The sequence below is a fragment of the Polypterus senegalus genome, chromosome 10, assembly GCF_016835505.1.
Source record: "Polypterus senegalus isolate Bchr_013 chromosome 10, ASM1683550v1, whole genome shotgun sequence".
NCBI lineage: Eukaryota > Metazoa > Chordata > Cladistia > Polypteriformes > Polypteridae > Polypterus > Polypterus senegalus.
This window is the reverse complement of record NC_053163.1, coordinates 11,547,934-11,563,340: the sequence shown is the minus strand read 5'-3', so window position 1 is coordinate 11,563,340 and position 15,407 is coordinate 11,547,934. Positions and strand designations below refer to the sequence as shown.

Here is a 15,407-nt window from a genome sequence, read left to right as displayed (position 1 = left end):
TTGTAGAACGATGTACAGATACACCATCTGCAGCGAGATGTTCCTGCAGGTCTTTGGAGGTGATCTGTGGGTTGTCTGTCACTATTCTCACAATCCTGCCTCTGCATATGTCGCTCCTGTACTTTTCTTGGCCTACCAGACCTGCTGTGTTGGTTTAACAGCAACTGTGCCTGTGGCCTCCCATTTCCTGATTCCATTCCTTACAGTTGAAACTGACAGTTTAAACCTCTGAGATGGCTTTTTGTAGCCTTCGTCTAAACCAGGAGACTCAACAATCTTTGTTTTCAAATCTTTGAGAGTTGCTTTGAGGATCCCATGCTGTCTGTCACTCTTCAGAGGAGAGTCAAAGGGAAGGAAGCACAACTTGCGACTGACCACCTTAAATACCTTTGACCGCTCATGACTGGACACTCCTGTCTATGAAGTTCAAGGCTTGACAAGCTCATCCCACCAAGTAATCCGCATTGAGCAGCGACAGGCATTCAAATCAGCACAATGATAAGGGGACCCACATTTTTACACAGCCTGTTTTTAACATTTGATTTAATTTCATTCAACTAAATACTGCGTCACTAAAAATCTTTGTTCGGAAAACACCCCAGTACTCCAGGTCCGATGTTCCTAGGAAATGAAATACATACCGCTGTTATCTTTTTTTTGTTGAAAGTACTGTAGAGTCAATTATTATGCAGGCTGAGAGGGGTTCCCAAACATTTTGATATGACTCTGTATGTGTGTGTTTCTGATGATGTTTTAGGTCATATTTATGCAGAAATATAGAAAATTCTAAAGGGTTTACAAACTTTTAAGCACCACTGTGTGTATAAAAAAAAAAAAAAACTTTTTATATATATATAATAAAAAATACAGTAGTTTTTTTTTTTATCAGTTGTGTGTATGTCAATTATGTAACATATTTGTAGAGGCACCAAAGTCAAATTCCTTGTATGCATGCATGCTTGGCCAATAAATGTGATTCTGATACTGATTAAATATTAGCACATAGATTTACATTTTCGAATAAGAAAACTCTCTACTTTTTTTTTTTTTTCGAGAATATGAAATGTATGTATAAACTATAGGATTCTTCCTAATGGGGAAAAAAAAATAAAAAAAATTGGGGTTGGTCTCCCCTCGACTTTCTCCTATATTCCTATATAGAGATGGCTATTTGAGGAGTAAACCGCAAGACAATAATTATATTTTTAGATTATGTACATTTAAAGAACCATCAATAACAAATCCAATTCATAATATATTGAACAATTATTATAAAAGTAAAGTTGAATAAATTGGACTCCTGCAGATGCATGAATAAAAAAGTACCACTTCCGGTTAGCGGAAACCACAAAAGTTGATAGGAATCTGTTTTGTACCGAATTCTTGTATGCAAAATATGGTTGATCTAAGTGAAGCGTACTCAAGTTATCGTGTTTATACACACAGACAGACACACAGACATAATTCCAAAGATGGTATTTTCGGACTCGGAGAGGTCTAAAACGTCTAGATTCATCAAATCTTTGGACGATTACAATACTTTCCCTATACTTCGTATACGAGAAAGTAATAATCAATACAAAGTCTACAAATTTGTAGAGAATTGACAGCTTTTGTTTAATGTTTACAACTATTTGCAATTACTGTTTTAAAATAATGTTTATTTCCTGACATTTTGCTTTATACAGAACTGATGTAAGTTTTCTGTGAAATTGATTTGATATTTCTCTCAATTAACGTTTGGCACGTGCAGCCAATTACAATGCTTTCTTTACAACACATGTCGCGTGAAGTGACGTCACACAGGTGGCGGAAGTGGTTGCATTCTGCCGGAAGTGTAGTTGAAAAGTCGGGTATTAACTTCTGTTCATCTAGTCTGCCCAGTTCGTAGTAATGTAAACCTGCACATAGTATTGTTTGCTCGGCTAGGCATTGGAAGGGGTCTGCTCATAACAAACAGACTGTTGCAGCGACTTAGAAATGGACGAGAGGGTCTCCTCTGGAGTGTTTAAAGAGCAGTTCGCTTTTCTGCGAGCGGCTATAGAGAATGTGCTATGCGAGTTCACCGATTCCGTCGACAAAAGTTTTTCTCATTTTCAACTGGAGATGTGCCGCAAAGAGAAGGAAATTGAAAGCTTGAGGCTGCGCCTCGAGATCTCGCAGTCTGAAGTGAGAGCCGAACGGGGTCACGCGAGCCCGGCGCTCAGAATCCTCACAAGAGGTCCCAACAAAGGGAATGAGAGGGGCGTAGAGCGCACACCGGGGGTCCAGTTGCGGACACCAGTCATCGGCAGGCAAGCAGGCCATAAAGAGGGTGGCCAAGTGAATCAAGAGCTGACATTCAAGAAGAAACCGGCGTTGTTGATCCCAGATCGTCTCACCGGACAGATTTCCAAGTCAGTAGGTTGGATTCAGCGCGAAGACGGTGAGAACGAATTCTTTCAAAGCAATTTTTGTGAAATGGACAGTTAATTGCTTACTTTAAACATCTAGTTTTTCAAACCAATGTGAACTGAGTGTCTGTGTTCAATTGAGGAGTAAACCGCAAGACAATAATTATATTTTTAGATTATGTACATTTAAAGAACCATCAATAACAAATCCAATACATAATATATTGAACAATTATTATAAAAGTTGAATAAATTGGACTCTGCAGATGCATGAATAAAAAAGTACCACTTCCGGTTAGCGGAAACAACAAAAGTTGATAGGAATCTGTTTTGTACCGAATTCTTGTATGCAAAATATGGTTGATCTAAGTGAAGCGTACTCAAGTTATCGTGTTTATACACACAGACAGACACACAGACATAATTCCAAAGATGGTATTTTCGGACTCAGAGGTCTAAAACCTCTAGATTCATCAAATCTTTAAACGATTACAATACTTTCCTATACTTCGTATACGAGAAAGTAATAATCAATAAAAAGTCTACAAATTTGTAGAGAATTGACAGCTTTTGTTTAATGTTTACAACTATTTGCAATTACTGTTTTAAAATAATGTTTTTATTATTTCCTGACAATTTGATTCATACAGAACTGATGTAAGTTTTCTGTGAAATTGATTTGATATTTCTCTCAATTAACGTTTGGCACGTGCAGCCAATTACAATGCTTTCTTTACAACACATGTCGCGTGAAGTGACGTCACACAGGTGGCGGAAGTGGTTGCATTCTGCCGGAAGTGTAGTTGAAAAGTCGGGTATTAACTTCTGTTCATCTAGTCTGCCCAGTTCGTAGTAATGTAAACCTGCACATAGTATTGTTTGCTCGGGTAGGCATTGGAAGGGGTCTGCTCATAACAAACAGACTGTTGCAGCGACTTAGAAATGGACGAGAGGGTCTCCTCCGGAGTGTTTAAAGAGCAGTTCGCTTTTCTGCGAGCGGCTATAGAGAATGTGCTATGCGAGTTCACCGATTCCGTCGACAAAAGTTTTTCTCATTTTCAACTGGAGATGTGCCGCAAAGAGAAGGAAATTGAAAGCTTGAGGCTGCGCCTCGAGATCTCGCAGTCCGAAGTGAGAGCCGAACGGGGTCACGCGAGCCCGGCGCTCAGAATCCTCACAAGAGGTCCCAACAAAGGGAATGAGAGGGGCGTAGAGCGCACACCGGGGGTCCAGCTGCGGACACCAGTCATCGGCAGGCAAGCAGGCTATAAAGAGGGTGGCCAAGTGAATCAAGAGCTGACATTCAAGAAGAAACCGGCGTTGTTGATCCCAGATCGTCTCACCGGACAGATTTCCAAGTCAGTCGGTTGGATTCAGCGCGAAGACGGTGAGAACGAATTCTTTCAAAGCAATTTTTGTAAAATGGACAGTTAATTGCTTACTTTAAACATCTAGTTTTTCAAACCAATGTGAACTGAGTGTCTGTGTTCAATGTATAGCTAAGCGTGCTACACGGTGTGACCGTGAGCAAGTCATTTCAGTGCTGCACTTTGAGCTACATTATTTGTATGAAAATGTGCGATAAATAAATGTTGTTCTCCAAATAGGAAAAGCCAAAAGAAACGTACACAATTGTATCAAAAATGTTGAAAGTCGCCAAATAATAACCACAGGCTAGTTTAGGGAGACGCTATGCATTTAAGTAGTTTAAGAATCCGTGTATCTGATAAAATCATAATTCGAGTTTATTATGTGTTTAATTGCAGTAAAACAAAATGATAGCTTGTGCAAAAGGAATGTGTTTTTTTTTCACCTATTAGGATATGTCTTTATTAAAACATGGCATCTGATCTCGTTCATTAAAAGTATGTATTACAACTATACTTTTTTGTCAGATTTTAACACCTTATACTTTAAATAAAAAAGCCATCCTGAAATTTAGTTTATGTGCGCATATCTCTGGTAGATTTAATATTGTCAGTCACGCCTGTGCATTGGATCACCGCACTGCAACACATGCATGTCTTTTTAGTTGTTCTTTATAGATTTCCGGGTGCTGAATCCAAATTTGACAACCGAATTGCTCGACCATGTCCAGTTTTTCAAGAGATAAATGTTTAAAATATTAAAAACCCAGTATTTTAAAATTAAAAAAACAAATTCAAAGTTCCCAATCTTTTAACCTCATTGATAACTTTGCTGCTAAAATAAAATTGGTAGGCCTTTTAAGCAAGTAATGTAAGCAACTTGCACTGGTTTATGTTCTAGAAATTTAGCAATTTGCTGTCTGGTTTGTTTCTGCAAGCAGTTGATGTACAGTAGTTCCCTTCCACAAAATCATGGCTGCTCCTGTTAGACAGCAGTGGTGGTGTTAATCTTCTGAATGAAAGGCAGTGTTTGGTTTGCTGTGGAGACTCCCCTGCTTTTCTTCATCACTCTCTATTTCTGTTATTTCACCGAGGAATGATTTCCGTTTGTTTACGCTAATGCGGCCTTTACTTTCATTTTTTTTGGCACTTTCAAATTTTCTTACTTTCATTATCGCTAACTAGCTCTGCATGTGCATACTTGGAATATTATTTGAAGTATATCCTCATTCTTAACGTTAGTTGAGATGGAAAACGGTTCTGAATTATTTACAACGTTCTACTTTGTCATCTACTCTGTCTTTTATTTCAGGCCCCAGGTGGTGGTAAATCTCTTGGTACAAAGTCAGATGGTGTTGTGGGGATCTCCTCCCAGTCTGGACCAGGGCATCACTGAGCTCCTGGACAGTCTGAGGTGCAACCTGGTGGCGTGAAAGTGTCAGGAAAGTGTGGTCTCTGAAAAATCACGCCTCTGTACCAGCATAGGGTCCTAGACCCAGGATTTTTGTTGTTTATAATAGAGAGATCTTTCATACTTGGAATATTATTTGAAGTATATCCTCATTCTTAACGTTAGTTGAGATGGAAAACGACTCAAACTCAAGTATTATTTTGTTCCTCTCAAAGACTGATGGGTTATGGACCTTCTATGGCCCTCTCAGGATATGAAAGTGTCACGCAATGACTCATCTCTCGCTTGTTGTATCGCCTCATGCTACCAGTTTTTATAATATATATATATATATATAGTGCAGTGCATCCTGATTAACAACCCCTCTGAAAGTATTCACAGCGCATCACTTTTTCCACATTTTTATGTCACAGCCTTATTCCAAAATGGATTAAATTCATTTTTCCCTCAGAATTCTACACACAACACCCCATAATGACAACGTGAAAAAAGTTTACTTGAGATTTTTGCAAGTTTATTAAAAAAAAAAAAAACTGAGAAAGCACATGTACTGAAGTATTCACAGCCTTTGCTCAACACACACACACACACACACATATATATATATATATATATATATATATATATATATATATATATATATATATATATATATAAACATTCCTTGATTGGCCCCTTAAGGTTTTGTGACAGGAGAATACCCAGAAACTTGAAAAATCTGACATCCCAATGGTGAAGCCATTAATAAAATCGGAGAGCAGGTGACTGCTTTCTAAAATCTATAATCCTCTCCTGAATTTTTTGAATGTTAAAGGTCCAAATTATGATGGCTGCACCACATTGTCAGTAGATGGGCTCATCATTGTTTGAGGCCTATTAATGTGATGTCATCTGTAAATTTACACACACACAACACAAACAAAAGAACTTATAATGATAATGAGTAGCTGGTATCAGTAACAGACTTGTAGGTGGCAATAAGATGGTGAGACCTGACTCGTTGCACCTACTATAAGTTTAAACATTTAAAGGCATTAATATTTGATTATGGCAGATCCAACTTGCTGTGTGTGTGTGTGTGTGTGTATGTATATATGTGTGTGTGTATATATATATATATATCTATCTATCCATCTATCCATCCATCCATCCATCCCAAATTTAGTTTTTAATTTCTATATTGTTCCCGAAACACAGAACTTGAAAAATACGAGTTCATATAATTAGCCCACAGGGGTCTCCAGGACAAGTTTGGGAAGCACTACATTATGGTAATGTTTTGTTATTAATGTTAACGTATTGTCTGACAGATGCCTTTATCTAAGGTGACTTCTGACAATTGAGGTTCATTTGGTTATATTTCTTTTTGTTTTTCTCATTGGAGCACAGGGGGGTATTTTTCGTACGCAGATTACTCGTTTAGCCGGATGTAATAGTTGACGATTTGGCCTGATCCTGGATCTGTCGGTTTTTCGAAACTCTAGCTGGATGTTTTCCTAGCAGCACATCCTAATCCTCAAACCTGCTCAGAGCAGGTTTGTTCTGTGTAAACAAGGATTAGCTCATACACTTATTCAGTGTCCGTGCGTGGAATTCATTCAGTCGTGGCTTCGCCATTCATAAATGAGCGACCAATTGATATCGGTGCGCAAATTATAAGAGAATTTCATATAGAGAGGGTTTTGTGCGATCGGCAAGATCCTTTATTGCTCCCAGAGGAAATTCTTTTCTAAAGATAACGCTTTAGCTGGGAGAGGATTTTGTACCTCAAGCAATTATTAGCACCTTTATATTTGAAGTTAAACTAGGCAAAGTCAGGTTCTCACAACCACACAGACAGTATGCATTGCTATATATCTGGTAAACCAAACACTGCGGTGGGCGAGCACACCGAGCAGGAGCGGAGCCCCCCTAGTATTCCAATATTTACCAGTCTGAAGTATATTCTTGTACTTCACTTTAACCTGTTCCCATGTTCTCCTTGTGCTCACATTTGATCTGGAATTATGACATATTAAATAATTAATCTGACACATAGGAAATGAAACACTGCATTCAGTAAGTACAATGCACACTACTTACGCATTTAATTTGTCGGCCACTTTTTGCCAGCCATCTTTTCTGGTTTGGTCTGCTTTTGCACTGTTACCCCTTGTGCATTTTAAATCTCGAAATTCTTCATATCCTTCGAATAAAAGGTCCTGCTCCGCTTGTGTGGAAAAAATGCGCCAGTTCTTGCGTCATTTTGTTGCAGCCTCTCAAAGACTTGCTGATCATGTTTTCTAGACTCGATATATATGAACTTTTCAATCAGTGCGGGCGCACGTAATCATCTTGGATGATTTCATCCAGCTAAACTAATCTACACAGCTGTGTTTTGAAATTCCAACTAATCCCGGATGAGTTTCACTGGCATTAACTCATCCAAGATGAGGCATCTGATCTCGGATGAGTTAAGCGACGTACGGAAAATACCCCCGCAGGCCTGAGAAGTGAGCTCGCTCGTGGTCACACAGTGTCAGTAGCAGGCTAGCAAATCCAAAGCCTTAAGCACGACACCTCACTGCCTAGCTGTTTTGGGGGGGGTGAAATTTCCATTTTATAAAAAAAAAAAAGACAATACAAAGACGGCATTCGTAGCCCTCATTGTAAGTTGTTTACTAAATGTAATAAAACCACAATATTACCACCAGCTTTTGATACTGTCAGCTAAGGTGATTAATGCACGGTGTTAAGTAAAGCAATACCACATCTTGATTGTATTCATTTGAATATCCTGGTAAATGTGGCTAATCATGTACTCTCTTGACTCAGATCACACTGCAGCCCTCACAAAGACGTTTTCCAAAAGCTGTGAAGTTGGCGCTCCTGTTCGTCTGTCTCCTGATCGTAATGGTTCCAGAGACAAGTGGCCATCATCTGAGTGGAACAGAAAAGACAGCAAAGCGGACAGTCGAGTTCCAACTGCCGAAGAGCTCGTTGACCGCAAACTGGTGTTTATTAAAGAGGAAGGCCAAGAGCAGTGTTCAGGTGACTTTAATGTAGAACTCTTTGGTCAGCAGGCACTGCACCTCAAGGTAGAAGATCCCGAACAAAGCACAGAGTTGGTGTTGAAACACAGCAGACCTGATCAGTCTTTAAGCAGAACACATGGAGAGGATGCAGTCTCTTCTGCAAGTGGCGTAAGAGGTAAGCGAATCCTGTAAGTTTGATTAAACCTTGTCAACAAACTCCATTAATATAATACATTTAAATTACGAATGTGTACATAATAATAATAATTTGCATCTACAGCGCCTTTCACAAACCCAAGGTCGCTTTACATACAGAGTAAAAAAAAAAAGACAAAAGTTCATAGAAGAGGAAAGTTTTCAGTTGAGATTTAAAGGTAGAGAAAGAGGAGCAAACTCGGAGAGACTGAGAAAGAGAGTTCCAGAGTTGAGGGGCCATAACACTGAAGGACCTCCCTGCCCTGCCAGGGTGGAGTGTCTGGTGTGTGGGACAGTCAGATGGCGCTGAGGTGAGGTCGAAGGGAGCAATGGTTGTATAGGGATTTGAAGGTGAGAAGCAGAATCTTGAATTTAATCTTGATGGAACTGGTTTAAAAAACAAGTTCTTTGTGAAAAATAATGTTTTTGGTAGGTGGAAATAAAATTCTAAATGTTAACAGGACAAAAACAACTGGTGAGCAGAGCTGCTCACAAAAGGTTTAGAAATTGGAAGCATTGTTAGTAATGGGTAGTGTGGTGTAGTGGGCAAGAAATTGGACTGTAAAATTCAAGATTGCTACTTTAGTCCAAACTGCTGACTTACTGTGTGAGTCTTTAAAAATCACTTAACTTTCAGTGTTCAAATACAAAAGTACCAGTTACTTTGGATTTGTATTATCAAAATTCTTTTCAAGTCTCTAAGTTATTAATACTGGTTTTGTTTGAGGTTTTTTTGCAACCTGCTTGGGCTCGGATCACATTCAGCAGATTCATAAATGTTAAGCTGTACCCAAATCTGCACCTTCTCTAACCAAGATGGCTTCACGTGCATTAAAACTGCTTTAGGTTCTGCAGAATGTTGCCATTTTAGAGAGCAGATCAGTAAAGTTGAGCCTGTTCTGAGCTCGCCTGTCCATTAAGACCAAAATCAAATTATTTTATTTATTTTATTTTTCCTTTTTCACTGAAACAATCTGATAAAATGGCACTCTCTTTCTCTTTAGTATCACGTAGTTTTAATTAGTAAGAAAAAAATGCTGATATTGTTGGCATATTTTGTATAGAAATTCAACTTATTCGTAAGAAGGGTATTTGCTGATTCTCGTTTCCATTTTCTGTCATCACATATATTGTATTAAGTGCTATGTAACTTTATGATCATTATTTACATTCGTAAAACTTCTGAAAGGACACAACACCTGTGGATTTTCTCCCTTTTTCCTCCATGATCTCAGGTAAGATGAAGGAACTGACCTGTAGGTACAGTATAATTAATATCACTAAATGTAAAATGTTTATGGGTACGGTTCTGGGGTCTTGTTTAGAAAGTGGACACCATCTCCTTCTTGTTGTTTTGTTTTAGACTGGCCTACCCCTACCACAAACCCTGAACTTAAGGTTTGTGGAGTTACGGCCAGGTACCACCAGGGTCCTTAATCTTAAAATTTTAAAGTAGGTGCCTAATCCTAAAAACAAGTGGCATCGGCTTTTCGCCAAGTGGCGTCCTGATCAAAGCACCGTGATGTCCCTACATTGATGGATTAAAGGCCAGAAGTTCACATGACCGTCACCATCAAGTTCTTCCATGAGAACCCTGAACACAATGAGGACTGAAAGTGAGGTCATTTATGTTCGGTAGAATGCCTAGAAGGGGCTGGGTGGCCTCGTGGCTTCTGAACCCCTGCAGATTTTTTTTTCTCCAGCCGTCTGGGGTGTTTTTTTTTTCTCTCCTCCCTGGCCATCGGACCTTACTTTTATTCTATGTTAGTGTTCCCTAATTTTAATTCTTTAGTCTTTTTTTCTGTTCATCATGTAAAGCACTTTGAGCTCCATTTGTATGAAAATGTGCTATTGAAATAAATGTTGTTGTCCACTTTCTGAACAAGAGCCCAGTTCTGATGTATGAAATCAAATCAAACTTTATTCCGTTTTATTGTAAAAGAATTCAGTTTCCTCAGCAATTGGTACTGTAGGTGCATCTTTTCCAGGTTCCCAAAATTAAGCATCTACTGAAGTGGCAAGGTAGGATCCAGCGTAATAAAAGAAATTTCTCTGTCCAATAAAGGATTATTTTTTTTTTTTTTTAAAGGTTTAATGGAATTTTTTTTTAAATAAACAAATCTCAAAATAAGGAGTTAATACACATGCAGAATAAAAAGGGAAAATGGTTGTTTCTCTGTTTCTTTTTGTTCAACTATGGCCGGTAAATTTGCCATTGAAAAAGTAAGTTGGCATCCCTCAATGTTGAGCCCAGATTTAGGAGGATTAGGATTGTCCTCTCTGAATGGCACACAACCAAATAAAGACTTCTAAGAGTTCTGTGGCTTCTTAGTTTATATACTCTACAAAACTGTGCATGTTAATCTGCAGAAAATGAACTGAAAAATGTTTGTTACCTGTAGGCAACTTATTAAATTCTTCTTTTTCCTATTGAAGATGAAGAAGAAAGAGAGGCCTCCTCTGGACTGTCATTCTGTCAGATCTCCCTTCATAATGGTGCACGATACAACCATCAAGAACATGGAAATCACAGCTGTTTGAAAAGTTCTCAATCTGGGGCTCCTAATGTCCAGGGTTCATTTTCACTTGGGTTTGCTCCGTCTCTCGCATGTACACTGGGGCTTGAGGCTGGTGAATCCCAGAAACGCCTCTTCTCGGCTCCTCATTGTGTTACAGAAGCTGTGACCTCGCCAAAGCCTACCCAGAACCGTGCAGAGAGGACGTGGCCTGACTGTGATGAGCATGGGCTTATGCAGAATAACGCGGCACCCAAAAAAAAAATCTACAACTGCCCAGAATGTGGGAAAGGGTTCAGGTGGAAGAGTAAGCTGCGTGAACATCAGACCATGCACTTTGGGGAGAAGCCGTATTTCTGTGCTGTGTGTGGGAAGCGATTCAGTTACAAACGAAGCATTCAGCGTCACCAGGTCCTGCATACTGGGGAGAAATGCCACCCATGCCCCGAGTGTGGCAAGCTGTTTACCACTAAAGAGTATGTTCAGAAGCACCAGATTACTCACACTGGAGAGCATCCTTATCCATGCACCCAGTGTGGGCGGAGGTTCAAAAGTAAGCCCAACCTCAAACAGCACCAGAGAATCCATGGCATAGGGAAGTCCTACTGCTGCAGCAAATGTGGGCGAAGTTTCAAATGGAAGTCGAGTCTCTCGGTTCACCTGAAGGTTCATTCTGCAGAAGTGAGTGAAGCAGCACGGTAGTGAGGTGTCGGTAGTAATACCATTTTGACTTCCGAGGCAACCCTGTCTCCGTGCGACCAGATGTGATTTGTCATCCTAAGTGATGGAGGAGATCGACCCAAATCGGGATCACTTCATTTATCAGCTGCTTCTCTCTCTCTCTCTGCAATTTGCACGTAGCATTTTGGTAATGAGAATTTTCATCAATAATGGACGTGAATTCTTAAATGATGTAGAACACCTTTTTTCCTTGTACTGTAATTTTTAACAGAGTATTTTAAACAGCTTTGCAAGTAACTAACGGCTGTGCTTTCAGTAGCACCTTAACATTGAAGCACAACATCATATATGTTTATCTCCTTTTTCACTCCTTGTTCGTCACACCGCCTTTTGGGTTAAACAAAACTCCTCAACCAGTCCAGTACTAGAGGTAGTAGTAGTAGTAGTGATGTCATGTATATAGTGATATATGTCAACCCGACATGGAACACCTCACAGATGTCGACGAGAATATGTTTAAAATCTCTCCACAGATTAAAATCCTAAATTGTGTCTACACCCGTAATGGCTCCTTTAAACCAATTAGCGTTCCTTTAGTCACTGACGGGCATCTTGAGAGTGTTATGAAAAGTATAAATGTTTTTCTAAAAGGCGGCTCTCTCGGTGCTGAACAGTTTCACGTGTTGAAGGAATCCATTCATTTTCTGAATTGGTTTGAGTTTAACAAATGGTGGTGGTTCACAGGCTGCTGTATGTTTTGCAGATTATGTTGGCAGAACCCTAATTTATGTGCTCCGATGCCCCCACTGCCTACTTCTGTCACAGTTGCCATGGTAACCTGAACTTGAGCTGTACATTTTGAGAAAATGTGTTCTTCACACCAAGGTCTGCTATTCTGTCCTCTGAACAAATGGAAATCGGCCAAACAAGCGGACTGTGTCTCGATTTTAAGTTGAAGCGTACGTTCTGTAGGCCTTTCATCTGTCAGCTTGAAGGCTATCGCACTTTTAATTTATTTGATAGCATTAATAGAACGAATTCCCATCGCCCTATTTGCACCATGAAACACTATTTATTTATTTATTATTTTGTATGGATGTATGTGATTATTTATTTAAAAATCAAATAGACATTAGGAAAGTTTCAACCTGAGAGTGATGGAGTCCATTACTTGGATTCTGGGGCTGTGATTGGGCAGTGCTTAGACCAGGGGGTCCTCAGTCAGAGTCCTGGAGGGCCGCAGCGGCTGCAGGTTTATATTCCAACTTTTTAAAAAACCGTCCGTGCTGATAATGAAACTTGCTATTAAACTATTTAGCTTGTTCATGCTTGCATTCATCCAAGAGCAATTTGAGTTGCACTGTAGAGTTTCCTTCTGTCAGAACATTAGCCAAGTGTTATGTGGACCAGAACAGATTTTAAACTTCACGGTCCTTCCGATTCTCCTCTCATTCGTTTCTAAACATTTTTTTATCACAGATACTTCATGGTAAGCACATGAGCCGGGGTGTTGCTGGTTTATTGGTTATCTGCTTCTCATTATCTAATGTCTGATTAAGAAACTGGGCAACAATTACAACTTAAATGTAGCTTTCTAAAATAGGCAATTTAGGGTTCTGAATGGTAGCAGGCAAGATAACTAAAATTAAGCCCACATAATGTACTGCTTAAGTCGTAAATAAAAAGGTTCTAATTAAGAGATTGGTTAAAGTGAAAACCTCCAGAACTGTAATTGAGGACCTCCAATCTACAAAGGAACTAAAATGTGTCTCTGATGAATAAAAGTACTAACAAGACATCGAGTTAAACACCAGCAAGGACTGAGTTCTAATTCGGGCGCTGGCGGGATTGAAAACCCGTAGCCACTGCGGCCGTCCAGGACCGTGACTGAGGACCCCTGGCTTAGACCCACCACTACCCCCCTCTCCTCCCACATATGTGTGTGGCAGGTGAATTGTTGACCCTTTGTTGGCTCATTATGAGTGAACGTGGCTACAGGTGTGACTGTGCACTGTCAGGGTCTGGTACCCCAAAGCTGGATAGTCGGCCCGTCCCACTTTGAAAATGAATGGTCACATTGTAATGCAAGGGTCTCCAAGTCCAGTCCTGGAGAGCTACCGTGGCTGCAGGTTTTCATTGTAACCCTTTAATTAGTGACCTGATTTTGCTGCTAATTAACTCTTTGCCTTAATTTTAATTGGTGCACATCTTAAGACTCTGGCCATGTGATTTATTTTTCTTCCTTAATTAGCAACCAAACAATATTAAGACACAAAATGAACCAACAAATAAGCAACAACCTGCGTCCATCACACAATAACTGAAAATAAAGAAAAGTGAAGGCCTCAGTACAGTGATCCCTCGCTATATCGCCCTTCGACTTTCGTGGCTTCACTCCATCGCGGATTTTAAATGTAAGCATATCTAAATATATATCACGGATTTTTCGCTGGTTCGCAGATTTCTGCGGACAATGGCTCTTTTAATTTATGCTACACGCTTCCTCAGTTTTTGCCCAGTTGATTTCATACAAGGGATGCTATTGGCGGATGGCTTAGAAGCTACCCAATCAGAGCATGTATTACATATTAACTACAACTCCTCAATGATATAAGATATGCTTCCCGTGCGGTGCTTGATTTTTTGCTTTTCTCTGTCTCTCTCACTCTCTCTGACATTCTCTGCGTCTGACGGAGGGGGTGTGAGCAGAGGGGCTGTTTGCCTAGAGGATACGGACGCTCATCTAAAAAATGCTGCTTTATCGCCATACTTAAAAGCCCAAAAGCACATATTGATTTTTGATTGTTTGCTTTTCTCTCGCACTCTCTCTCTCTCTCTCTCTGAAATTCTCTGCTCCTGAAGAGATCTATTTGCATTCTTTTAATTGTGAGAAACAACTGTCATCTCTGTCTTGTCATGGAGCACAGTTTAAACTTTTGACTAAAGGGTGTTATTTCATGTCTAGAGGGCTCTAATAATGTTAACAGTGTGGGAGAGTTTATAAGGACTTAAAATATATAAAAATAACCATACAAACATATGGTTTCTACTTCGTGGATTTTCATCTATCGCGGGGGGTTCTGGAACGCAACCCCCGTGATCGAGGAGGGATTACTGTAATGTCGATCTGCTCAGGTCCACAAAACATTTTGACAGCCAGCTCTCTTAAAAAAGAAAATCAACAATTTAGGAAATGTCTGCCATGGCGGAATGAGCACCATGGAATTAAATAATGGGTGTAATTAGCAATGAGAGCTGGCTTCAATTTAAACTGAATGAAGGTTGGAGTTTGAGGCCCCAGACTTAGCCGGTCATCTGTTGGCTCACTTCACAGCAAATGTATGTTTAGGTGCCATTTAAGGAAAAAAATCAATTCAGTGGACAGAGTCTCAAGAAAAGTCAATTTAAGTAAAGGGGAATATTTAATTAGCAGCAAAAACTGGTCACTAATTAAGAAAAGAGTTAGGATGAAAACTTGCAGCCACAGTAGCTCTCCAGGACTGGAGTTGGAGACCCCTGTTGTAATGTATAGAAACAAAATGAGCGATCATGGGGGGGGGGAGAATGTCTTGGCGCTGCTGTCTCCCCACTGCAAAGTTCTCGGTGTGAATCCAACTGTCTGTGGGATGTTTGCACACTCGCCCCTCATCTGCCAGGGTTCACCTCTCATATCCCGACGACATGCATGTTTAGGTTAGCTGCCCTTCTAGACATTTCCCAAGGGGAAATTCACATACTCCAGCAGCAGCAGCAGCATACTGATAAAAAACAATATTAAATTAAAGAGTGATAACAATGCAGGTGTAACAGACAATAACTTTGTATAATGT

General features: G+C 39.8%; 1 protein-coding gene across 3 annotated transcripts; it reads left to right on the top strand.

The window, feature by feature from the left end:
- The first annotated feature begins 1,816 nt into the window (after nucleotides 1-1,816).
- LOC120536722 (zinc finger protein 33A-like) lies at nucleotides 1,817-15,367 on the top strand. Of its 3 annotated transcripts, XR_005635174.1 has the most exons (4): nucleotides 3,172-3,780; nucleotides 7,986-8,360; nucleotides 10,817-13,667; nucleotides 15,068-15,367. XR_005635174.1 is itself a non-coding variant. In XM_039765183.1 (3 exons), the coding sequence occupies exons 1-3, from the start codon at nucleotides 1,981-1,983 to the stop codon at nucleotides 11,596-11,598; spliced, it is 1,602 nt and encodes a 533-aa protein (XP_039621117.1). In that variant the 5' UTR covers nucleotides 1,817-1,980; the 3' UTR covers nucleotides 11,599-13,876. The 3 variants fall into 3 exon arrangements, 2 of the variants coding, with proteins under 2 accessions (XP_039621117.1, XP_039621116.1); XM_039765183.1 differs by lacking the exons at nucleotides 3,172-3,780; nucleotides 15,068-15,367 and adding an exon at nucleotides 1,817-2,425 and having other exon boundaries at nucleotides 10,817-13,876; XM_039765182.1 differs by lacking the exon at nucleotides 15,068-15,367 and having other exon boundaries at nucleotides 10,817-13,876.
- The last annotated feature ends 40 nt before the right edge of the window (nucleotides 15,368-15,407 follow it).